Source organism: Diabrotica undecimpunctata, chromosome 4 (genome assembly GCF_040954645.1).
Source record: "Diabrotica undecimpunctata isolate CICGRU chromosome 4, icDiaUnde3, whole genome shotgun sequence".
Lineage (NCBI taxonomy): Eukaryota > Metazoa > Arthropoda > Insecta > Coleoptera > Chrysomelidae > Diabrotica > Diabrotica undecimpunctata.
In genome coordinates, this window is record NC_092806.1 from 52,236,802 (window position 1) to 52,263,489 (window position 26,688).

Below are 26,688 nucleotides of genomic sequence, written 5' to 3' on the forward strand. Positions count from 1 at the left end.
AAGTCAGGTTAAAGTCAATGTCGCAATAAGTTTGGTTACTGCATTTAAGAAGCTAATATCTCGATAACTTTCTGCACTTTCCATGTTTCCTTTCTTATAAAGGGAAAAAATTATTGCTTGGCAAGCCCAAGTACAAGCACTTTTACGTTTTCTGGAAGAAACTTGTAGAACTCAGCAGCAATTCTATCAACTCCTGGTGCTTTATTTGGTTTTAAAAAATCCAATGCTATTTGAAGTTCTTCCATACTAAACGGCCGGTCTAAATGTTTATTGAGGATAAACGGTTCTGCATACAAAACAGGATCTGCTGTTATCTCCGTATTCAAATGTCTTGCAAAATGTTGCAGTAAACTGTTTAAGTTAACACCTTCCCCAATGGCCGAACTTCCAAACTTATACAGTCCAACAGCCTTCCAAAATTCTTTTGAATTCCTTGAATTTCTTAAACTCAATGCAGCATTCGTATAAAATTCTTTCTTTTTAAAGTCACAAAGGTGCTTGTTCCCTTTCTTTTTAATATCCCTGTATATGTTCCATCAAAACATAAGTAATCCAGGCTTATTTGGGCAAAATCTGAAATTTCTTGGTTAGTAGAAGATTATTTCCCAGTCATTTTTAGTGAAGAATTAAAATTCGACGTATGTCTTGATGATTACCGTAAACGAGTCATTCGGACTAAGCATGAGGCTTTTTCACAAAGACTGTTTGAAACGGACCGTAAAATTTCCTATAGAGCGTTCCACGTTAAGAAAATAGCATTGCGGAGATAGGACCATGTATTTCTTATGAACGATAGAAGCGCAGCGATGCCAGGATGAACACAAGCACGATTCAGGGTTGTATTAATTATTTGTGTTTTCGTTTCCACAGACATGAATTAAAATTAATGTTTTTTAACGTAATTGACCAAAAATGCTCATTCGAAAAAATAGATGAAAAGTAGGGAAAATGAGTTTAATTAAATAAATAGTATTTACAAAAGATAATTTTATTTTATATTATTTTAATTATAGCAACGACAGTTTATTTATTTTTCGGTGAAAATACCATATGCCATTAATCATGAAAATCAGTAGAAAATATTTTTTAACTAAATCATGCATTTTACCGGCTATTGAAAGATAAGCAATTAAACGGACCGCTTTGCATATATCTAATTACTAATTGCAACTTAAAATAATACGGTGTGCGTATGTCATCGATTTTATGTCGTTCTCTGACTACATAAGGATAATAAGGCTTTGAGGTTCATTAGTAGTTATTGTGACTTTACAGTTAAATGTTAATTGAAAATGGAAATTCAAAAATTAAGCCATGGGAATATCTTGGACATCCGTGCAAAACAAATTGTTTTAAATGTATTTAATTATCATCTAAATTTAAGAAGTGATGAAAGTGTTACAAGTTTAACCGATAAAGTAAGTGCTATGACGGGATTAAGTTTTAGTACTATTTCTAAAATATGCATAGAAACTGCAGAAGGAGGACTAAGGCCCATAGAAAACGTACCAAAAGTAGAGTGAACAGCAGAAAGTTCACTTACGATGCAGTAGTTCGTACGCATCTACGTGCCATCGTGCATAGTTTTTTCTTTAAAAATTTACCGCCGAGATTGAACAAAGTTTTTGCACTAGTTAAAAAAGACATAAGATTTAGCAAACATGCCACGCACAACAATGTGGAGAATACTCCATGAAATGAACTTTGTTTTTTGCAAACGAGAAGTAAAGTCAAGCATGATTGAACGGCCCGATATTCTAAAATGGAGGCATCAGAATTTGCGTGAGATAAAAAAATTTCGTTCTCAAGGATACACCGTCGTTTATTTGGACGAAACTTGAGTGAATGTTGGACACAGTGTTTCCAAAGAATGGAAGGACCTCTCAGTGACTTCAACCAAGGATGCGTTTGTTAAGGGGTTGTCAACAAGCCTAAAACAGCCGACACAACGAGGCCCCCGATTTGTTATAGTGCATGCGGGTAGCGAATTGGGCTTTGTAGAAGGTGCTGCTTTTTGGTTTTTAGCTAAAAAAACTCAGCGAACTCCATCGGAGACCATCCATCTCATCATGATGAGATGGATGGTCCTATATTTGAACAATGGTTTAAGGAAAAGCTGCTTCCTAATCTTCCAGACAAAACTGTTGTAGTGATGGACAACGCTTCGTACCATTCGAGGAGAGAAGAAGTGATTCCGGCACAAGCCTTCAATAAAGATCAAATTAAGACATGGTTACTAGAGAAAGACATCTTTTTTGAAGAAGATTATTTAAAATCAGAGCTCATGGAAGTTGTAAACACATACAAAGAAAAATACATAAAAAGACGTATTGCCTCACACAACACAGACTTTAAGACCGCCGCTATGGAACAATTAATAAGAAATGCAAAATATTGTAAACTTTCTATTAAGGAAGAGCAAAAATTTTGGGTTATTGACGGGTTGATGGACATTGATCCTGTGGTAATAAATGTGACGGATGACAGTGACAGTAATGAAAGTGATAGCGATGATAGAGAAGATGAGAATGTTGTTAATATGCAGTGAGTAAATTATGTGATAGTGTGCAAATCGGCGGACACAAAGTGCCAAATCCGAAAATTCTGTATATAATAGTCCGTGAAAATTAGGTAATAGTGAGAAGAATTTCATATAATATAACTCTGACATTGAATTTGCAAGTAGGAAACCGAACTTTGGACTATATAAATATATATATATATATATATATATATATATATATATATATATATATATATATATATATATATATATATACAGTAGACTCCCTCTATAACGAGAACTGAAATGACAGACTAATTACCTCGTTATAAGCCAATCTCGTTATATCAGACAATAATAATACTGGGCATACATATGAATCTGTAGTTTTCTAACCCATTAACTTCCTATAGTGAAGCCATTCGGAGCAATATAAGATGCTAATAAATATTATTTGAATGGCGTTTTTGAAAAAAAGTTATTTACTTTTATTGTCAATGAAATATATTAAAACATAAAAGAGTTGTTTACTTTTATTATCAATGATATACGTTAAAACAAAAAATCTGTACTTATATTTTTTTCTCCAACTACATAATGTATAAAGCGTATTTTCAAGGATAACATAAAATATTGCTTCTGCAATTTTAAGAACTCATTTTCATTCATAAGTCATTTTTAACTGCTTTAAATGGTCCAGTATCATTCTATCATATTTTCTAAAGATGTGAAACAGTTGTATTTATTCATTGTAAAGAAGTTTATTGCGGGCTGCAGTTAAGTTTATTGAGGGACTGTTTGAAAAGGTATTTATTTATAGCCACGACCCGACCAAAAACGTAAAAAACACGTTTTTGGATCTTATTTTCTCTCGTTATAACCAAATTTGCCTCGCTATGGACGGTTATGGTCCAATAGAAATTTCACGGGACATCTAATGTATCTCGTTATAAGCGAAACCTCGTAATAACCGTGTTCGTTATAGAGGGAGTATACTATATATATATATATATATATATATATATATATATATATATATATATATATATATATATATATATATATATATATATATAAATGAATTGACACTAAATAGAAAAAAGAATGAAATAACCACATAAGCAGATTGGGGGAGACACGTGTGGTCAAAATAGCAAGAGATAAATTATTAATTGGTAGAAGAAGTATCGGCTGACCGCGCAAAAAGATGGAGTGACAACCTTCCATAGAGGTATCAATCCGCCAATGAACAAGCATTATTGCTTATAAAGAGGAAGAAGAATAAGAAGATAAAAAAATATAACTTTGATACGCCGAAATTTATTGTGACACCATGTATATTTCAAAATAATTTTAAAATATATCTTTTATCAACTTACAAACTAATAATTTAAAATTTTTAAAATTTTTTTACTCTTTCGCTGTAATCTTCCGTTCCGTTAGTGGTGATTCACCTTGTATAATTTTATGTATGTAATTGTTGTTATTACTTACATGAAAATAAAATTAAAGCTGCACTTGTGTTTTTTAGTTACATCTTATCTAAAGCGTTTAAAAATATGTAATGTAAAACAATAGTAAAATTTAACTACTTTTATTAGTCCTACAATAATTACATAACTATATCCTTCAATTAAAGAAACAAGTATTTATAATGCATTATTTTGTATTCAACTATACATATCCTTTTATTAGTGAAATTAATTAACTACAACTACACAGTGCTGAATACGGCTCTGATTAGAATAAATCATATATGGACAATTTAATAGCAACACTTGCCTGAGAGTCTTAGTCTTGGCAACACTGATCTCCATAAGGATAATGTTATTTTCTTAACGTGGAACGCTCTATAAATGAGTGATGATTTTGGGTTGTATGGCAGTTTCAGGGTTGGGATGTTTTTAATTTATTGAGAGTATCGTAAATGCTGCGAAATACCACAAAATACCTCAAAATAGCCTAATTTCAAGTATCGTGAAATGCTGGTAGGAATTATATTTTTCAGCAGGACGAAGAGGCCTCTCATACGATCAGAACCACATACAACTGGTTTGGGAACAACAATATAAATGCCCTTTCTTGGACTTCTTACAATCCCGACCCAAATGTCATTGAAAAAGTATAGCATAAAATGAGACAGATACTAAGGAATAACGGAAAAGGGACATTACACGACTTAACCCAAAATACAGCAGTTTTGCAATTAATTTACCTCTGAACAGTGCAGATCCTTAGTCGAGTAAATGCTCAAACGAATTCGGGCGTCAATAAAATCTAAGGGCAGTGGTACTCCCTTTTAAAAATAAATATTCGTTATATGTCCCATTATTTAGTTGCCAACAAAATAAACATTGTTTATTATTAATTAATTCTCTTAGTTTAAGGATATTTTATTTTGCGTTGCTGATTGGACCTATATTATTAGTAATTAACTACTTATATAGCAATACATTAACAAATATAATTAAGAAAAAATAAACTCTCAACTATCTGAATTTTGCGTGTATTTTAGTTTGTCCCATTATATAGTTGTCATTGCTCGTACATAGCCTTCACTACACCCAGACCAAAAACATATCCGAGCAATGCAGTAAACCGACAAGCATAAAAATTGTAGACTTATTGTCGTCATATTGGTCTTATGTGGCATTAAACGTGTTACAAATAAAATCGGCCCATATTTAATAACTTACCTCGTTATTATCCGTAGTTGGTAAGAAATATAATAAGTCGTGAACATTAACCCAAATAACGGATTCTTCTGAATAAATTGCTTGCACTACAGGATTGCTATCATGATCAATACTAATAGGAACCACTTCAATAAAATTTTGAAGAGACAGTAATACTAATTGTAACCTTTCTTGTCGTCTATCTAGTAGTTGAACCCAAATACTAAAACAATAATTTAAACATTTATTATTTTTTTCTATTAAAGATTGGAGAAAATTGAGGCAGAATGCTTCGGCTTCTGCCCAAAAATTATCAAACAGTGTAACCCATTTAGATTAGAAACACTTCTATAAAAATTTTTAAAAGCTGTTAACAAATTTTAATATTTCTTATTATCATGTATTAAAAGGTCTACTTCCGGAGACAATTCAAACTGTTTATTCAGATTTCCAGGGCATACGACCCTACATTTCCTTTATCAAAAATTAAAAATTTATATTAACAATTTTTATTGAAAATATTCCTACGTCACTGAATTTAGACTGGTCTCAAAAAGCTATGGTATAAGTTTCATTACAATAACGAATTATGACAACTTAAACTTTAAAAACTCACTAAGCTACCAGTGAGTTGCCAAAGAACACCCTGTATCAACAGATAACCATAAAATTAATATTTTTTAAATAACTTTAACAATAATCCACCACCGCATAAAAAAATGTTTAAAATAACTTGAAAATTTAATGAAAATATACTATAATATATTATAAATATAAATTTATAAATATACTAGCGGACCCGACAGACTTCATTCTGTCAAATAGATTTGGAATATGGCAGTTTATTTCTTTATTTCTCCTGAACAGAACCGTCACCATGATGATAGGGCGATGTGTAAGGGTCAGCTCGGGTGACCTAAGATCCTTCTCTTCCAGAACTTTGGCCATCCTTTTGGACCCACTAAAAACCCGGACTGGGATATCTGCCAGAGGGCTTCAAACTCCTTAGAGGGGAACTTAAGGTTTAAATCTTATTGAAAAATAATCTAAAGGGATAGTGGGAACCTAAAGGTGACAAATATTTATAAAGTGGGTGCTTCAATGACAAAACATAGAGATAATTAATTATTTATTATTATTATTATTAGCATAGGGATAATAACCGATGTAATAAAGAATAATGAAATAAGACGTATATAAGTATTTTCAGTAATCGCTTTATTGTAAATCAAGTGAATCATAATTATTAACAAAGATATGTTCTATTTTTATTCCAGTGCTTTATGATATACAATGTTTTTTATTTGATTACCTGGTGAATATACAAACAAATCTAATGGTTTTCCAACACGGGAACAGGCAACATACAATTGACAATGTGAGAAACATGGGTTTTCTAGATTAATACCACAAACACCTAATAATTGCTCCTGAGACGCGTGGTATCAAAACGTCTTCTTTTTATACTTACCTTTCAGTATAGTTGCTTCTATCACGTTGTTCAATAATTTTTTGACCGCTAACCGTGTGCCGTTGCAAAGATGCGGTTGGTATATTTCTCAACAATATAACTACCGATCCAACCTTTAATTGAAGATTGTGAGGTCGCAATCCCGTTAAATCCAGCGAGTATAAAAATTCAAGCGGATAGTTAACGACATAATCTTGGTTAGTAGCCGAATCAACTGATTTATATATCCTCAATTCGCCTGTAATTTGTTCTTGAATTTTGAAATTTATTTCATTTACATCTATGTTTTTAGCAGCCAATATAGCCCGTTCACTCGACCAATCATGGTTTCTGTAATTTTGAGCAACATCTGGAAACAGCTTTTGAATAAGTTCATCTTTTGATCGAGTTGACTGACAAAAACTTTGAGGAAAGTTAATACAACCAGTCAAGGTGTCTATAGGAAATTTGCCATTACCAGTTGTTTAGAGAATATGTCTCCAGATTGGCCAATTTCATTATTCTTTATTACATCGGTTATTAACCCTATGTTAATAATAATAATAATAATAAATAATTAATTATCTCTATGTTTTGTCATTGAAACACCCACTTTATAAATATTTGTCAACTTTAGGTTCCCACTATTCCTTTAGATTATTTTTCAGAGCTCAGAGGATCAGATTTGAACCTTAAGTTCCCCTCTTAGTTTGAAGCCCTCTGGCAGACATCCCAGTCGAGGTTTTTAGTGGGTCCAAAAGGGTGGCTAAAATTCGTGGAAGCGAAGATACTTAGGTCACCCGAGCTGACCCTCACACATCGCCCTATCATCATGGTGACGGTTCTGTTCAGGAGAATTAAAGAAATAAATAAATAAATTAAATTAAATTTGAAATTTGAAATTAAAGAAATATTGAATAGCAATAAAGTTCAAATTGACTCTACGTTCAATTAGAAAATATTTGTATGGGAAAAAGATTTATGGAAAAATTTTATTTTTATCTATTTATTTATTTAAAAAAGATTTTATTTATTTATAGAAAAAAGATCATTGCATATCTATTTCTAAGTAATAACTGTATTAATGTTTTCTGGGAAATGTCAATGTTTTACTCATATACGGAGTGTAAAAATAAAGTTGTTTTTTCGTCTTATTTTGCAACCCCCTGTGGAATTTATTAAAAGGAACACACCTACATTATTTGGACAACAGTAAGTGCTTGTAATTTAATATAAACTTTATTGAATAGCAATAAAGTTCAAATTGACTCTACATTTAGTTAGAAAATATTTGTATGGGAAAAAGAAAAGGGCTGTTTTACGGTTTTCCCGAAAATTCTTGCGAATTTTTCTTGCCGTAAAAACCATCCTTAGACTTCAAGGAACATTTTTAAAAAAGAATTGTTAAGATTGGTCCATGCGTTGTTGAGTTATGCGCTTACCAACACATTTTGCGATTCATTTTTATATTATAGATAATATATTCAACTTAAATCTTATTGTCATGAAAATGATATTTCTGTTTGACATTTTTGTGGCATATTTCAGTGGCGCTGTAAATTTATGCATAATATCTGCCACAGTATTTAGTTTCAACTTTTTTAATAATATTTTGTGTCATGACTGCAAGATTAGGTTTGAGAAAAAAAATTAAATTATATTCTTTTGAAGATAACCACAGAAGTGTCAGATAATTTTGTAGAATATTTAATGGCGGATCGTCTTAATATTAGCTGCAGTATGGTACATTAAACAAAATAAATATGACGTTAAAAAATAACCTCTTAGAAAGAACAACAGGGCATGATCAAATGACCAATGATTTTAGACCATTTTATAAATTACCTAATGAAGCTTAGATTTGAATATGTGTTTACTACTTTATTTATTATTATTCAGCTTATATGATCGTTCCATTCTACTCTTCTATTTCTTACCCAGTTCATGATGTTCTCCACCTTGTATCTACGTCGTATATATCTACTTCTAGCTCTGTCCCATAGTATCTTGCCATCCATTTTTCTAAGTGTTTTCATCTCTGCGGTTTCTAACATCCTTTTTGTCCTTTCTGAGTCAGGTCGTGTTTCTGCCGCGTATGACATTATTGGTCTGAGGACTGTTTTGTAAGTTCTGTCTATCATTTCTTTCCCGATTATTTTTATTTTTCCAGATTGTTTCATTCAGGCATCTCTGTTTGCTCTATTTACTTGATCTTCCACTTCAGTTTCGAGCTTTCTGTAGCTAGATAATGTGATGCCTAGATATTTAAACTCCATTACTTGTCCTATTATCTGACCTTCCAGATCCAATTTACATATTAGTAAATTTGCTGTTCTAACCATGCATTTTGTCTTTTTTTGGGGAAATTAACATGATAAATTTTCTGGCGGTCATATAATTGGTGCGGCATACATTGTGAGAGTAGTATTGCGTCGTCTCCATAGCAGATTATTTTAAGTTGTTTTTCTCCAATTTGGTATCCTTTTTTAGTTCTTACTTTTCTTTATTATTACACTAACGGTCCTTAGTGGCAGAATAAATTGATTGTAAGTCTTATTCTTATTTCCTTTTACCTAATTTGTTTAATAGCTCTTCATATTTTAGTACCAAAATTGACTCAATGGTTTATTTTGACTCAATCAATATTTCATAATCCTCATTTAGTTCGGAATTAGTAGAAAGTCATGCCGAGGCCAGCTTCAGCTCCATGTCAGTCTCTGTAATCGATGTTGATGTTGGAAATTATGATGACGAAAGTACATATACGAAAACAATACTGAGATTACAAAACAAGGGATAAATATGTCTTCTGGACTAGAATTGAACAAAAACAGTAACGGAAGCTTTAAGAATTGCTTCTCTACGTTAAGGAAAGTAAAGACTTGGCTAAGGGCAAGGATGGGGGAAACCCGACTCACGGGTCTTTGCCTTCCTTATGTTCACCGAGACGTTGAAATAGACACTGAAAAAGTAATAGAGCGATTTGCACATCAGCAAGCCAGACGACTTGAATTTGTTGTATGAGATTTAGTGTACAAGAATAATTTTTGTACTAGACAAATAAAGTAACTTGACCAATATCGCCTTTTATTTATGATATTTTAGTTTCATAAACTAAAACGATAAGTTTTAAATGTTTTTATAGCACTCAAAAATTTAAAAAAATTAAAAAGTACCTTAAAACTCACCATTTTAACCCTAATTTTGAAAAAATTTCCCCCAGACCTCCGATATTCCCCCAATAAAAGTTCATAATCCCCCCGAAAATCGGTCCTGGATCCGCCCTTGGTAGCATTATCACAAAATTGTCAGTACTGAACAGTAGATAATCTCCATTGGAGCCAGTATTCTATAAAAAATAAATATCTGGTGTGGTATACTAAACAAGCGAAATATTAGTGAGGATTATCTTTGAGGAAAATATGAACTCACAGTACTTTTTAGAATTTTTAAACACCGACTTGTCAGCTTCCACTTAATGAACGATTAAATTTATTTATCCTGTTACATAGGTATTCTTTTTATTTTTATGGCAACTAAGATTTAAGATGAAATATCATGTAAAGTGATTTTATATCATGTAAAGTTAATAATGTGTGTTATTTTCATCGCATTTTAAACATTTTTTTTTTCTCATACAGTGGTGGGTTATTATTAAAATTAGCTAAAAAATAATATTTTTCAGGGTTATCTGTTGATATAGGGTGTTCTATGGTGACACGTAGGTTAGTGAGTTTTAAAAGTTTAATTTGTCATAACTTCTTTATTAAGTAATAAAAAATATATTTTAATGAAATTCGTATCATTGCTTTTTGAGGCAGCTCTAAATCCAGTAGCGTAGAAATTTTTCAATCAAAAATTTCTAATATAAATTTTCTATTTTTTACTAAAGAAAAGTACATGTTTGTATTCTTCTTCTTTATGTGCCGTCTTCTACCGAAGGTTGGCGACCATCAAACGATATGATTCTCTGTTTTGTGCCGCATGTATTATGTTCGCAGCTTCTGGTATTTGAAACCATTCTCTCAAGTTTCTCAGCCAGGATTTCTTCTTTCTGCCCAAACCTCTTCTACCTTCAATCTTGCCTTCCACGATAAGCTGTAGCAGACTGTACTTATTATTACGGAACACATGGCCCAGGTATGACGCTTTCCTCCTTTTAACAGTTGTTAACAATTCCATCTCTTTACCCATTCGTCTTAAAAGCTCTGTGTTGGTCACTCGGTCTGTCTAAGGTATTCTCAGTATGCGTCGATACAGCCACATTTCTAGAGCCGCTAACGTCTTTATAGTTGTTGCTGTTAACGTCCACCCTTCAACTCCGTAAAGTAGCGAAGAGAGTACGCAGCATTTCGTGGCGCGCCATTGGAGGTTAACGCTTAGGTGGCGGTTGCTTAAGAGCTTTCTCATTTTGATGAATATGGATCTTGCTATTTCAATTCGGATCTTAATCTCTACGTCTGGGTCCCACTTATCATTTACTGTATATCCCAGATATTTAAATCGGTGTACTCTTTCAATACGTTCGGCTTCAATATTCAGGTCGATATGTTGAATGTTCTTTTTAATGATCACCATAAATTTAGTTTTCTTTCACTTTACGTTTTCACTCACCATATGTCCAATCTTCATGTGGGCTGTTTGATTCCAATATAGACTTTTTATAATCTGGATGTCCTTAGTGTCAAGTCCTGTAAGATGTAATAGTTCTATGAGTTTGTCATGTTTGATAGTATCGAATGCTTTCTCATATAGTCGATAAAACAGGCGTAAACATCTTTCTGTTGATCCATTTGGTTGCAAAACCGCATCTAAAACCGAACTGTGTTTTACTTATGTTGTGTTCTAATTTTGCTCGTATTCTGGAATGGATAATACGCAAGAATACTTTAAGGGTGTGACTCATTAAACTTATAAGGCGATATTCACTACACGTCTTAGAATTCGATTTCTTGGGAAGCGGCACAAATGTAGATTTCAACCAGTCCGATGGAATTTAACCAGTATCGTATATCTTATTAAACAGTTCTAATACTACATTCAGGTTGTTCTCGTTAAAAACTTTTAAAAATTCGAATGGTATTTCATCGCATCCTGTTGCTTTCCCATCTTTCGTTTGATCTATAGCTTTTATCACCTCACTTTTCAATATTTTTGGTCCATTCAGATCAAGAGTGTTCGTTGAAATATGACGATAATCCGTAAAAAAATCTTTTATGTAATTTGCCCAAGTCTGTAACTGTTCTTCTTTATCTACAATAAGTTTGTTGTTCTCGTCTATTAACCTAACCTATCCTAACCTACCAAACTGTTTTTTCTTGTCAGTATAAGTAAACTCCTTGATTTTTTTATGCATATTAAAACTATCGTGTCTTCGTTCTAGCTCTTCTATCTCTTGATATTTTTCTTGTAACCATTTCTCTTTGGATTCTTTTATCTTTCTGCTGACAGTTCTATCCAGTTCTTTATATTGTTCGGGATTATTCTTATTTTCCCTCCTTCTGTCCATAAGGTGTAATATTTTCATCTGTCATCCATTCGTTCTTCTTCTTCCGCTCGTAGTCACCAATGACTTCTTTCGCACCGTTGCATATAGCGTCCCTTAAGTTGATTCAGTCTCTTTCAATATCATCAGTATTGGTTGTTAAAGCAACATTACTATTAATGCTATTTGTAAACTTGACTTTTATCTCGGGATTTCTAAGTTGATCCATATCTAATCTTTTGTTATTCTGTTTCTGGATTAAGGACTATGTTTGTATTACATGATATTAAAAAAATGGTTAAAATAATTTTAAAATTTATAGGGGTGTTTGCAATCGAAATCGACCACACTATATGTTTTAGGTAAGTACTTTACCACACTTTACAAAGTAATTTACATAGATGTTTCTTAGGATGTGAGGTTCTGCAGACTCTACCCTTTTATATATTATTTTGAATCTTATGCTATCCGTAAATGAGAAAATAGGTATGCACCTAATATTTCTGTCTCCAAGACTAGTTTACTGCCAACTCGATGATATGCTCCATAGCATATTGTGTACCTTAATATCAGAAGATCTATTATTAAGCTCCACAGTTTAAATTGAACACAATATAGTGAGAATACAATACAGCGACTAATCGCGTGAGAATGTTTTGGGTCCGTTTAAGAGTATTTCTTTTTCCTCTTAATTTAGGACTAAGTCCTGTTCATTCTTACAAGTAAGTCTTTGGGCTCCAATGTCCAGCTTTTGTACCATCGTTTTGAATATCTCCTAGGTGATTCCAATGTATTGGGTTTTCAGACGTTGCAATTTTTGCCAGTTTGTTATTCTGTGCTTTGACATCCTCCTTGAGGCTTCTGCTACTGATAATGTTGACTTCTGGGTATTTGAAGTTCATAACTTGCTCAATACTTTGATTATTTGCCGCTAGTTTACATCTCTTGGGTTCACTGTCAATCGTGAATGACTGTGTCTTCTCAATAGATATATCCACATTAAATTTCTGCAATCTTTTGGAACCTGTATAGTAATTCTCTTAGTTTAACTTTATTCTCCCATGTAAGAACCTTTTCTTCAGTTTCAAGTGATAGTTTTAATTTTCTATGTTCTTTGTTAGTCAATACTGCTCTTACAATAGATAATATTGTTTTAGTATCAATAATAGCAAATTTCTATTTCGACTAATAACTGAATTAAATATTTTCTTGTTGCAGTGTCATTTATTGTGGGTATTACTAGTATGATGATCCCATAAAAAAGTCAGATCCCATGAAGTATAATCCGCATATTTTTGATAGGTTATCCGCCATTTATGGCCCTCCTCTTCGCTATGTTCTGAAATTTATATCAATGTAGCGAGCATGCGTTTCATCTTTTGATTCTTTCAGTTGTTTGTGGTTGCTGTTTGCTCTGTATTATTTCTATTACCCTTTATTGACACCCTACATGTATCATTTATTGCAATTGTGCTGATATTATACCTAGTTTTTATGAACATTTAGAGAATAAAGTTGACCATTTCCAAAAGATAAACTTACGATTCGGCATTGGGTGTCCATCCTGCTCTTACGACATATTCCATCCAAGGAAACAGGCCGGACAATGAAAAACGCATTTCTAACATACACACGTCCACAATTTGAAGATGTTCATTAACTTTGAACTTGATCATCTTCAGGTATGACTTAGAATTGGCACAACCAGCTCGTGGAAACCTGAATTCTTCCACATCGCCGGAATCGGATTGAGAAGAAGGAAAACAAAATACTTTTACATCGCCCTCGTCTACTTCTTCGTACAGAATTCTATATACACCATCTAAAAAATAAATTGCAAATTGTTATAAATTAATCGCTACAGAATGTCAATACAATACAGAGACTTGAAACAACATAAATTTGTTTTGTGGATTATTTAATATGACCAATCTGCTTATGGTATTACTGCTATTGTCAGAACATCTTTTTTTAGATCATATAGGGAGCTTTGTTTTTCAAATGAAGTTACTTTCTATATTTTACGATTTTTGGATTATTTAAGTAATTCTAAAACTAGCTCTATGTTCCGTTATCCGTTTTTGAAAACTTCTTCCTGTCTGACCTATGTATACTTTTGGGCATATACCACAACTGAACTTCGACTTCTATAAAGAAATTATATTAAATTTAATTATCGTTATTAATTTTTGTCTGTTTACCCAAATAATTGTTGACTTTAAGAACTGTATTAACTGCAAATTTTCACCTCTAAAAGCCTCACCCTACCTATCAAAATTCGACTTCTGAAATGTTATGTATTCCCGGTTTTGTTATATGGAATGGAGGCGTGGACAATGACCGCAACATTGATGAAAAAAGTAGAGGCCTTCGAAATGTGGGCTTACCGACGTATATTACGTATATCCTGGACTGAGCACGTGACCAACGAAGAGGTACTACGCCGGATAGGTAAAGAGAGAGAGGTAGGAATAAGTATAAAGAAAAGAAAGTTGGAATACTTGGGTCACGTTATGAGACATAAAAAATATAGAGTACTACAGCTGATCGTTCAAGGAAAAATAGACAGCAGAAGGGGTCCAGGGAGGAGAAGACACTCGTGGCTCCAAAACTTGCGGCAATGGTTCGGATTGTCATCTGCTGAACTATTCAGATCTGCCGTAAACAAAGTCAGAATAGCCATGTTGATTGCCAACGTTCGGAACGGACAAGGCACATGAAGAAGAAGAAGAACTGTATTAGATACACTGCCGAGCATAAAATTAGAATCACCTCATAATTTGAATTTATTTTAGAAATTATTATTCTTTTTTACCACGTTCCCGGCGTGAACAGTTTTTAAATAACTTAAAGACCTCGATACAAAACTTCTTATTTGGCAGATACAAAATTTTTAAAACTTCCCCATCTGCTAAGGCTGTAAAATGTTTATTTTTGAACCATTTTTAATGTTATTGGTACCGTTTAAATCCTTATAGAGTGCTCTAGTCGAATTATTGCAAAAAAATGTACGAGATCGATTTGACCCCTTACCGCCATAAAGTACGATTTTTATCCATTTGACCACTACGAGGTCGAATAATCCTCGTGTTTTAACGGCGTCGCCATCTGATTGTCTTACGGCATCTATTTAAAAAAGTTTTAAGAAAACTTTACCTTAACAACTTTATGTTTATAATATTTTTTTTTAAACTAGCAAACATCCGAGAATAATAAACTATAACAAAGTTATTTAAGATATCCTTCAGTTGTTTTGAAGGTGAAGTTATTGGTCAGCAAAACAAAAATGTAAAAGTAATCAAATGGCAGGATAAAAGACCTGTTTTAATGTTATCAACCAATGAATATCATGATGATGTGCTAATGGAGACTGGAAACATTCGTTATGACCAAGCTGTTCTAAAACCATCATGTATTATAGACTACAATTCTGCCAAAAAGGGAGTAGATTACAGGTAATAAAATGTTAAAATGTGTATAAAACTTCATAATAATTTATTTTTTTAATGATCAAACGGGATCATACTATACTGTATTAAGAAAAACCAAAAATGATACAGAAAAGCCACTTTTTTTATTTTTTGATACTTGTGTAGTTAATGCGTGGATACTTTATAACAAAAAACACAATGGTAATAAAAAGTCCATGCTGGATTTTCGAGATGCATTGTGTAAAGAATTATTTCGGGTGTCACTTCGGGTGGATTAAACAACCAATACGGCCAAGAACACCAAAACGGATACACACGCTTGTAAAAAGTGGTCCTGAAAATGTTAAGAATGTGTGTTATCAAATGTTAAGAAAAACATTTAACAGCAAGGACGCAGATAAAAAAAGTAATTACATTTTGTGAAGAATGTGAAGGAAAGCCAGCCTACTGTGAGAAAGGAATATTGTTTGACAGTTTTACAATGAATTTCTATAAAAAATATTCAATTTTCTTATATTGTAACAAAACAATTTTCAAAAATACATTACAACCTCTTCGGGGTCATATGTGCCAGATGGGAAAGTTTCTGACGAGGTCTTTTAGACATCGTACCGCCATATTTGAAGTCTTATAAAAATTTATTTCGCCATATACGAAGAACTTTGACGGGGTCAAATAGACCTCGTTCCGCAGGGAACGTGTTAACTATTTTCGGTTGTACCGTAGTTTACGAATGGATTGCTTGGAAAAAAATGTTGTTACTGTTTCCATAAGCTATGGAACTATAACTATAACTAAGGCATATCGTTTGACGCTCACTCGCACGGAGTTAGAATTTATCGAGAATGGGACATTGACTGCGCATATGTACCTGACACAGGTTCCAAAGACCATTTACCGTTTATGGTTATTATTGGAAACGACGCAACATTTAAGCATGATAATGCACGGCCCCACACTACTGGGATAATTACTGCATATCTTGAAGAGGTTCAAATCACACGATTTGTTTGGCCTGCTAGCAGTGCAGATATCATTCCGCTAGAACATGTTTGGGATGAGATGAAGAGACGTTTACGAAGTCATGTGTCAGCCCCCAGAAATTCAAGAGAGCTTAGCAACATATTGGTACAGGAGAGGAATAATCTTCCGCAGGATACTATACAAAATCTGACCCAAACCATGCCTCGTCCTTTGCAAGCTGTTATCACTGCCAGAGGAGGGAATACTCGTTACTGATGTTTTTAATTTTTTTTGTTTCAACAACAAGCATATACAATTAAAATTGTCTCTTTTTAATATTTAGTATATTAACGGAAAACTGTTCACTTTCAATAAATAAAAGGACAAAAAATTGTTTAAGCAATCCATTAGTAAACTATGTTACAACCGAAAATAGTTAAAAAAGAATAATAATTTCTAAAATAAATTCAAATTACGGGGTGACCCTAATTTTATACTCACCAGTGTATGTTGTAAATCTCATATGTACCACAACTGAACTTCGACTTCTATAAAGAAATTATATTAAATTACCTTTATTAATTTTTGTGTGTTTACCCAAATAATTGTTGACTTTTAGAACTGTGTTAAATATTGGAAATCTCATAGGATGACTTTCTCTGTACCTTAGTTTGAAGATAACCAGATGGCGTCAGGCATTTTCATACGAAAAGAAACCATCATATCGTCAAGACGCCATGAGAAATATCCCCGTTTGTTTATCGATGACTGAGACGACCTTTCAGCTAGTATGCTGGCAGTACATTAATCAAATATAAACAAATACTTTAACTTTATCTATGCTTAACTTAAAGGTCTCTAGATGGTGACAAGTATGTGGTTGTATATAGATGTCCCAGTGATCGATTTACTTACACCGGAGGTATTCCTCATTTCGACTACTTGGAAACTACTGTGTGATAAAGCTAAAAGCCCAAAATACGTATACAAATAGGATGAGATATTACATCTCCGTTCATATATTCTTTGAACATGTTTTTCGTAGTTTTCAACCACCGCCATTTCTCTGATGCCATTATAAATTAAATTCATAATGGCATAATTCAGTTTTAATTAATTAATATGTCAACAGCAAAATTAATTCGTTATTCGTTATCTTTAATTAACAAATTAATATATCTACAGCTAGGATAAATCATTAATTTTACTCACCGTTTGATTTGGGTTGCCACCAATAGCCTTGATACCTAGAAAACTCCTCTTGCATAACATAGGAAGGCACTCCAGCACACAACGGATCTTCTGCTAGATATCTTCCGCCTACATGGGCATAAGTTAATCTTTCATTTGAACCGGATACAGTGTGCGTTACCCATATGTCATGATTACAAATGTAAGCTACTAAATCGGGGTTTGAAGGACATATTTGGGAATTGATCTTCGCTCCAGAAGCTGTCATACGAAGTTTTGTGGGAAACAGTTGACCATTCTAAAAGATAAAAAAGATTACTACAATATTTGCATATTATAATACATTTATCATAAGTTCAAAAAAATAAGTATATTGATAGATAAATATTTTAGTTTAGGGGCCACAGCTAGGTCACCGTGGTCTTTTCAATTCTGATGGGCCACGTATGTTTTCTATATGTATTTTTGGCCGCTGATTACGAATTTCGAGGGTGGATGTCGTTCCGAGTGGTCAGACAATTGTAATAAATAATTTAATTGTTTATAAGGCTCTAGCTCGTAAACTAAAAGATATAGAAACATTAATTTTTAAATAAAATTTGTTCGTTTGAAAAAAAAAACAAAGAAAGTGGCGTTTACTAAACTTTAATCCAATAATTAAAACTCAAGATATTGCAAAATTAGTACAAAATGGTTGCAACATAAGTATTTGATCGTAGCTTGGTTTCTACGGATGCAAATGAGATTTACAAAGCCTGATTTATAGACTTTCAAACAAGAGTTGGTAAATTACTTTATATTTATTTGTATACCCGTTTGAAGTGGTAATTTTCTTAAAAAAATTGTAAATTAATTTTTTTATAAGGGTTTAGAGGACTTACTTTCTAAATTGGACAATTTTTAAATATTAAACAAAAAAAAACTATTATATGTATGGTCATATTTTTTTCTATTCATTATTAAGAAATATTTGAATACAAAAAAAAATTTTTTTGACACTTTTAGTTGTTTTTCGCCGCTGCAGAGGGCGTCTTCCAAAAGGTGCATTTTAAGACACTTTTCTGCCTCTCTATAACAATTTTTTTTTAATTCCAACGGAATTCAATTCTTGAGACTTAAAACTAATAACTAAACCATTAAAAAGTTAACCTTTATTACATTTTTAAAGCCTTTTTATGCGATTTTATAAAAAATTCAAAAAAGCGCATGTTTTGGGGGTGAATTTACCACTTATTAAAAAGGTGGGGTGGTTTTTTTTTACTTTTTAGAGGTTTATTTAGACGTTATTAGTAGTCGTATATATAAAGCATAAAAAAATTGGTTTATTGAGATTGGTATAGTAGATCTTGAGAAAAAAGTCTCCCAGTTTTGAAAAATGTGATTTCGATGAGAACACGTTTAAAGTATTTTTACTGTAAGTTTATGGAATAAAATAGCCTTAAGTATTTATTTTTTTTCCTCTAATTAGCGATTCCTGGTGCATATTGGGTGCCATCACTGTCCAGTGAAAGCTGTAAGTGGTCGATCAGAGCTTTTTTTTTTATAACGTTGCCCTCTTTTGATGTCTCGCTGCTCCTTCTATTGGCTTGAGCAATACGAGCTTAGTCGATATTTTCCAACCAACTCGTTGCTATTTCTCCAATTTTTATTTTATCCAATTTTGCCATGGAACTGAATAATTCGGAATTGCTTTCTGCAGTAAGCTGATTATATTTGAGTTTTTTTTTTCATATTATGCTTATTTCAATGTGTCCCCTTACTTCGACCGCCTTTTCAATGACCACCAAATTCAGGCCATTTTTCCGATTTTTAAAACAATAATAATTTTCGATAAATTTCAATAATATAAAACAAGTTGTAGAAAGCAATTGTCGAGTTGAAGGTGCGCAGGTGAATAGGGGCGCGCGGTGTTGAATAAAAACGAGTTTTAGCTTAGGTACGTACCATTATAAATACAGCTATAAATTAGTTTCTATTTCGAATTTCTTAATAAAATTTTAGGATAGTATTTATATGATATTAAGGAATATTTTTAAGTAATAAAAAAATTGATTTTTTGAATACTTGAATTAACGGTAATAATGGAACTCTAAAGGAACATTTTGAGCATTGGAAAATGTACGTAGGTTTATTTTTGGCCAAGATATCGATATTTTAATAGTGCGCTCTGAGGCGAAAGATCGGCTCGCAGCGAAAAGGTACGCGCGCGAACCGCTAGATATAAATTATAGTTAATACATACATGTTATCTTCATTTTTGACGATCCTAATACAATTTTATAATAAAATTTTTATATTTAAATCATCACAAAGTAGATCCATTTTCTTCTATTAACTTTTTACTTCAATTTTCTACTTTCTATTTACAAACATTTTCTTTCAAGCATTCACATTGAGATATACAGGAATTTCAGCTCTTTTACATTTACCTGAGTTTTTAGAGCAATCTTTACATTTACATGGTGGTATTAAGTATGTGCTTTAGGGATTAAAATTAAAACTTTTTGGAGCTTCAGAGTTTAATAATTATCTATGTGATATCCACATAAAAGTGAATCGAGTTTGTTTGCAGCATTATCAAGGCACATCAATTGTGTGTATACAACAAAAAATGCTCGTTTTATATGCAATTGGATCGATGTTGGTGGCATATCTTCAACAAGAGAAATACCTCCAGGGCCATATAAACAAAAACGTAGTTCATCAAAACTTTTCACATTTTCCGACTTATTCAGAACCTTTACCCAAAATTCTATCCAAAAAAAGGTTTTTTTGGATAGATAACTCTGAGAAATCTATAAATAATTTTGTAAAAATGAAATTATTCTCAAACAGGACTCTCAGAGGCGAAAAGAAGGGAGTCGATAGCCTTCTGAACTTCTGAGATTCGAATCAGTGGGCCTGTATCTCGGTTAGATGGGATTTCTTAGTAGATTCTTTCTTCTTCTTCTAGTGCCGACTCCACTAATGAAGGTTGGCTATAACCATTGCAAATTTGTCTCCATCTGCTGCTATTCTTAAAAACGTATGTGTGTTCAACCCGGTCCAGTCGCGAATGTTTTTCAGCCAGGATATTTGTGGTCTACCAGGACTTCTTTTTACTTCGATTTTATCCTTCATAATCAGCTGCAACAACTCATACTTCTCATTTCTAAGTATGTGCCCCAAATATGCTGTCTTTCTTCTTTCAATGCTGGTCAAAAGTTCGCTCTCTTTACTTTCTGTGCAACACCATTTCGTTCGTAATATGATCGATCCATGGTATTTTCAAAATTCTTCTAAAAAGCACATCTCAAAAGCTTCCAGCTTTCTCATCAAGTCGACATTTACAGTCCAGCTTCGGCACCATAAAAAAGAATAGAGTGGATATAACATTTTACTATCCGATATCGGATTTGCAGTTGTAGATTGAGACTTTGGTAGCTCAGAAATTTCCTTAATCTTCAAAAAGGCTGCTCTTGAGTGCTCTATTCTTAATCGAATTTCTGATTTCGGATTTAGATCTTCAGTAATCCTGACTCCCTAAGTACTTCATTTTGTCTACTTGTTCAATATGTTAATTTTTTATCTGGATCCTTGTTACGACTTTACCCCTCATACTGATGACCATGGTTTTTGTTTTTTTATGTTTATTGTTAAACCAAACTACTCCTCAGTATCACTAATAGCGTTTAGTAGTGTCTGCAAGTCTTTCTCACTTTCAGCGATAATGACTGTATCGTCGGCATAACGAATGTTATTTATATTTTCACCACACCTCTACTTATCTGTTGCGCATCCGTCATATTTCCATCTAATGCTACCACAGCCTGTTGGTTCCAATAAAACAATTTCTCACTATGTTAATATCATTTTTGCCGAGTCCTTTTCGCTTTAGACTTTCGATGAGAATGTTATGTTTAACTTTGTCGAAAGCTTTCTCATAGTATAAAAATGCGACGAAAAGATCTTTTTATTGGTCTCGACATTTTTGAGCAAGAGGTAAATTATCTGATCTTCAAATAATGCTATTATGTAATTTTGCCATTCGGTACAGCGCTCTTTAATATCACTTAAAATTCTACGAACACAGCCTTTTAATATATTTTGCTTGTGTAAGTTTTGCTTTTGCCTGTTAATTCTTTTTGTTTTTTTTTCTGCAAATGGAAGCTGTCGTGTCGTTGCTCCAGTTGCTCAATTTTTAAACAGGATTCTTGTACCCATCGGTCTTTCGCTACCTTAATTCTTTTTCAGAATTCTTTATGTATTTCATTATATTTTACTCTGTTTATGGATTTATACTGTCTCCGAATGTCCATTAGATCTAAGATGCCTTGTGTCATCCAGTCATTTTTAACTGTTCGTTGTCTTGGAAGGTTTTCTCGTGATACAGTGAGTATTGTCGTTAAACAGACTATACTAAGAGATAAAATAGAACTATCAATAAACTAAAACAAAATAGAACAGAAACGACAAAAGCACAAAATTATAAAGAGATCAGCCTATTAAGCACAGCAACAAAGATATTTACAAAACATTTGACAAAATAAGTGTCACCATAGTCTTATCAATGAAGAATAGAAAGTATTCCGGAATAATAGATCCACCTCCACCATAGATACACCTAATATTTATTATCAGACAAATAACCGGAAAAGCTATTCAATACCAAAAAAATTGAACTTATTTGACAATGGAATATCGGAAACAGCACTTTTAAAAGAGCAAACAATACGCTATTTAACAAGATACCGGTCTCAACAGGAATAAGGCAAGGGGATAGCCTCACCCCAGTTCTCTTTAACGCCCTTATGGATCATATGATCAAAGAAGTGAAAACAACGGGAAGAGGTGTTAAAATGTGCAATATAGAATTTAAATTTTCTATGCTGATGATGCGGTGATAATATCTGAAGATAGGGACAATATACAGCAACTGCTATCTCTCATGGTTATCTCTATCCAGAAAACGCAGTCTATGACAATATCAACAGAACCCAGAAGATGTAAATTAGCAATTTATAATAAAAGTGTGGAGCAAGGCATGTCCTTCAAATATCTAGGCGCTAATATTACTACCAATAGAAATCTAAAACTAGAAATATAAACACAAGCTATAATAGCGGCTAGAGTATCAGAATTTCTCCGGGATGTAATATGGAGAACCAAATATATAAGACTCTACGATCAATTACTGGCAAAACACTTAGAGACAGAGTGAGAAGAGGTGATATCAGGACCCTGTGTAACATTCAAGACGTAAAATAGTTAAGAAAAAGACCAGAGACCATGTTGATAGAATGGGTGATAAAAGGCTTGCAAAAATTACAAATGAAGAGAAACCGAACGCCAGCAGACCACTCGGAGGACCCCCCAAACATCGGTATGAAAGTTGGACGTCGGAATTCCAACTCAGGCTACAAATCCGAAAAAACAATGGCATTGTCTTAAAATAAGAAGAAGAAGAAGATTTTATAACCAATTACAAACTGCTTAAAGTTTTACAAAAAAAAAAAAAATAAAATACATCCTATTTTTGGGGGACTTCAATGTAAAATTTGTTAATGCTGAAAGGAACGCCAGTGTAGAAAGATAGACTTAGATAATATATAGTTTGGATATTGGGAATGAGCTAAAGACCGTCTTTTACAGTTTTGCCAGGAAATTGGTTTTTCGTGACAAATACTTTCTTTTCGATTCCAGCCAGAGCCTCTATAATTGGGTTTCGAAGCGCAAAACCGAAAGAGATATTTGTTAGAAATCAAATAGATTTTATACTTATCAACAAACGATTCGAGAATAATGCTTATCCGAGCACAGACGTCAATTAAAATCACGATCCAGTAGAAGCTAATATAAAACGAATTCTCAAAAAAAAACACGACCCAAAAATAATAAAATTAGGCCCAAAATGTGCATACAAAAAAATGACATGGTGGCGGAAGAACTAAGAAACGGACTCAACAAAAGATTTAAAAACATATATATTTCTGACGACAATCAAGAAGTAGAAATAATCTGGCCGGACATAAAAAACGATTGTTAAAATCCGGAAACAAATCGGCAAGGAACAAATTTATTACAGAATAAAAAAGAAATTTTGGGCGACCGACGACAAATTGACTATTGAACTGAAATCTATTCAAAAGTAAAGAACGAAATGAAATTTGCAAAACAAGAATATCACAACAATTTCTAAAACTTGAACATCTAGACTCTAAAAATGACACTTTCAAATCATTAAAACTTAACAGGGTTTCTCTTAGAAAACGATAATGAAATTATACGTGTTATCACGTAAAAACTGAAGGACTAGGCAACTAAACTGAAATTTAATTAACGGTACTCTATCCGAATATCCAAAAATCAGAATCAGAAAGGTATTCAAAACGGTAATCTTTACCTAAAAGTATCAAAGTATCAAATTGTAATGCCCAAAAAATGAATACTTATTAACACCTTAATCAAATTCTTAAATATCATTTATCGCGACGGAAATGTTCCAACTGATTGGCTGAAATCTACGTTTATCACGTTACCTAAAAATCATTCAGCAAAGAAGTGTTCTGATTATCTCTTAATTATTAAAAATAATTTATGGAAGAATTGATCGAAAACGTGAATCTTTTATACAGACATGCATTTGGGTTTTGACATTTTCCATTACCATTTCTAATAACCCTTACTGTATTTTATGGTGATTCTAATATTACATAATACTATAGTCCATTTCCATCATATTGATAGCACATTATGTATGCAAATCCCTAAACTGTTGATACGGGTGACTCAATGAAAAATAGATATTTGTCAACAAGTTTACAGAAGTATATAGGAAAACAATTTTAAATTGAGTATGACCACCAGGTATAAAGGTTGAAGCAGAATAGAATACAATAGTTTTGAGGGTTACTAATCCCTAAATAAAGTTGCCAGTGTCGGAGTGATGGAGATTAACAAGTACTAATGAATTTGCAAGAAATGTAAGATGTTATTTTATTGGTTATATATAAAATAATTTGTGGCCGTAACAGGGGCCGATTTATAAAAAAAATGAATATTATTTTAATCAAATTTCATTTCAGATTCACTGCTTTCTTCAGAATCTAAGGAATCTTCAACTCCAATGTTAATTATTACCGGTTCCAGCATTGCATCAGTCATTTTATCCAAATTCCACATTTTATTTTCTTCCTTGTGAGCATGACTAACAGCATTTTTCCAATTTTCTGGAGTTACTTTTGATAAGGAATGTTCTAATAATTGTTGTAAGTCTTCTAATTTAAAAGTTTTGTTGTTGCGTCCGACTTCACCCTTTACTTGAGACCATATGTATATTTTCTATCGGATTCAGATCACAGAGGTATGGGGGTAAACGTAAAATAATTACATCACGGTTTAATGCCATTTCATCAATTATATATTTTTTATAAGCTGCTTTATGTTGTCTTACAATAGGTAATAATTCCTTTTTTGTCGAATTCTCCTTCTACTCAATTGCGTGTTTATCCAACCATTCGATTATCTCTCCTTTTTTTCCATGCCGTTGTTGGCAATTTTTCTGCTAGTCTTGAATGGTAACTAGCATTATCCATGACTATGACAGAATTTTTTGGAATTAAATCCAACATTTGCTCAAAATATTCTTTAAAAACGTCAGCAGTCATTTCCTCGTGGTAATCTTTGGTTGATTTTGAGGGTAAAACTTAATCCACCATTGACAAAACCGTATTCGTTTCCAATATGGGTTATTATGAGTCTGCGTCCTTTTCCAACGGGAATATTGTTTATTCCAGTAGATACACCTTCGATGAATGTCTGACAGGAACTTTTCACATTTGTATCAACCCATAGATATGGTACAGTATGACCTTCATTTAGCCAAGTCTCGTCAAAATAAAAAATTGTTTTCCCTTCTTCTCGGTACTTTTTAATAGTTCTTAGATAATCTCGTCTCCAACATACAATGTAATCTTTTTCAATTAAAACGGATTTTCTTCTATTCTTTTGCCAACGAAATCCCATCTCTCTCAATAGTCCCCATAATTTCTTGTTGCTTATGATTGGTAACTCTTCGTTTTCTCTAATTAATGTTTGGATTTTGTCCAATGTTGGAAATTCTTTGTTAAAAAAAAATGAGTGGACGCTGCGTCTTATCATGTTTTTATGTAATTCTTCAATTTCCAAGGGTTTACTCCCTCCACTCTTCTTGGGAGATGAAACAGTGCCTTCTTTTCTTTCTTTTAGGAATCTATAAATTGTTGCTTCTCCAACCCCTGTCATATTTGAACACATGTTAACGATTTCACGAACATGACTTAAAGGGCGTTGATGTACAAGTGCATCGTGTACATTTAATATTATATTTTTCTCTCTTAGACTGAAGCCACCTTTAAAACTACAGTTAACCAGGATAAAACCTGTTGTCGACGTCATTTTTAAATGCAAATAACAAAATATCGACAACAAAAACGTAGGTAGGTAAGACATGGACAATGTACATCTACAAACTAAATGGAAGATGCAAACAATTTCTAATTTATATTATTGGCATAAGCTGTAATGTGGCATAAAAACTACTTAAACTATCATTAGTGAAGCCTTATCAGTAATTCCAGGTAATCGTTCAAAGAAGGTATTCTTTTTGTGTCAGGCGATAACTTGTATAGAAAACAATAATCACCTTTAAATTACTGTTTACATTAATTTATTTCGTGAAACATTTAATTCTCTCGTTAATCACGCGTGTATAATTAACAATAATCGTGTGGCATATATACCGACGTTTTTTACGCACAAAAAAGGTATAGTGAGATTAGCGAACACTTATTTTACAGAAGATTTTTTAAAAGATAATGAATTGTTGACGGCATCTTAAAATATTATTTTTTTTATTTATTTCAAAACAAGTATAGGGTGACGCCTATGGTTTTTTGACCTGTTGAGGATTTGCATACATAATGTGCTATCAATATGATGGAAAAGGACTATAGATTATGGTACTACATCTG

The 26,688-nt window shown here is 32.7% G+C and overlaps 1 protein-coding gene across 1 annotated transcript in view; it reads right to left on the minus strand.

The window, feature by feature from the left end:
- Positions 1–26,688, minus strand: part of LOC140439512 (dipeptidyl peptidase 9) — a 54,582-nt gene that overhangs the window by 22,518 nt on the left and 5,376 nt on the right. The window contains exons 2-4 of the mRNA XM_072529479.1: positions 17,720–17,996; positions 13,656–13,935; positions 5,200–5,401 (exon numbers count right to left, since the gene is read on the minus strand). Coding sequence (XP_072385580.1) covers positions 5,200–5,401; positions 13,656–13,935; positions 17,720–17,996 — 759 coding nt within the window. The remainder of the gene's footprint in view (positions 1–5,199; positions 5,402–13,655; positions 13,936–17,719; positions 17,997–26,688) is intronic.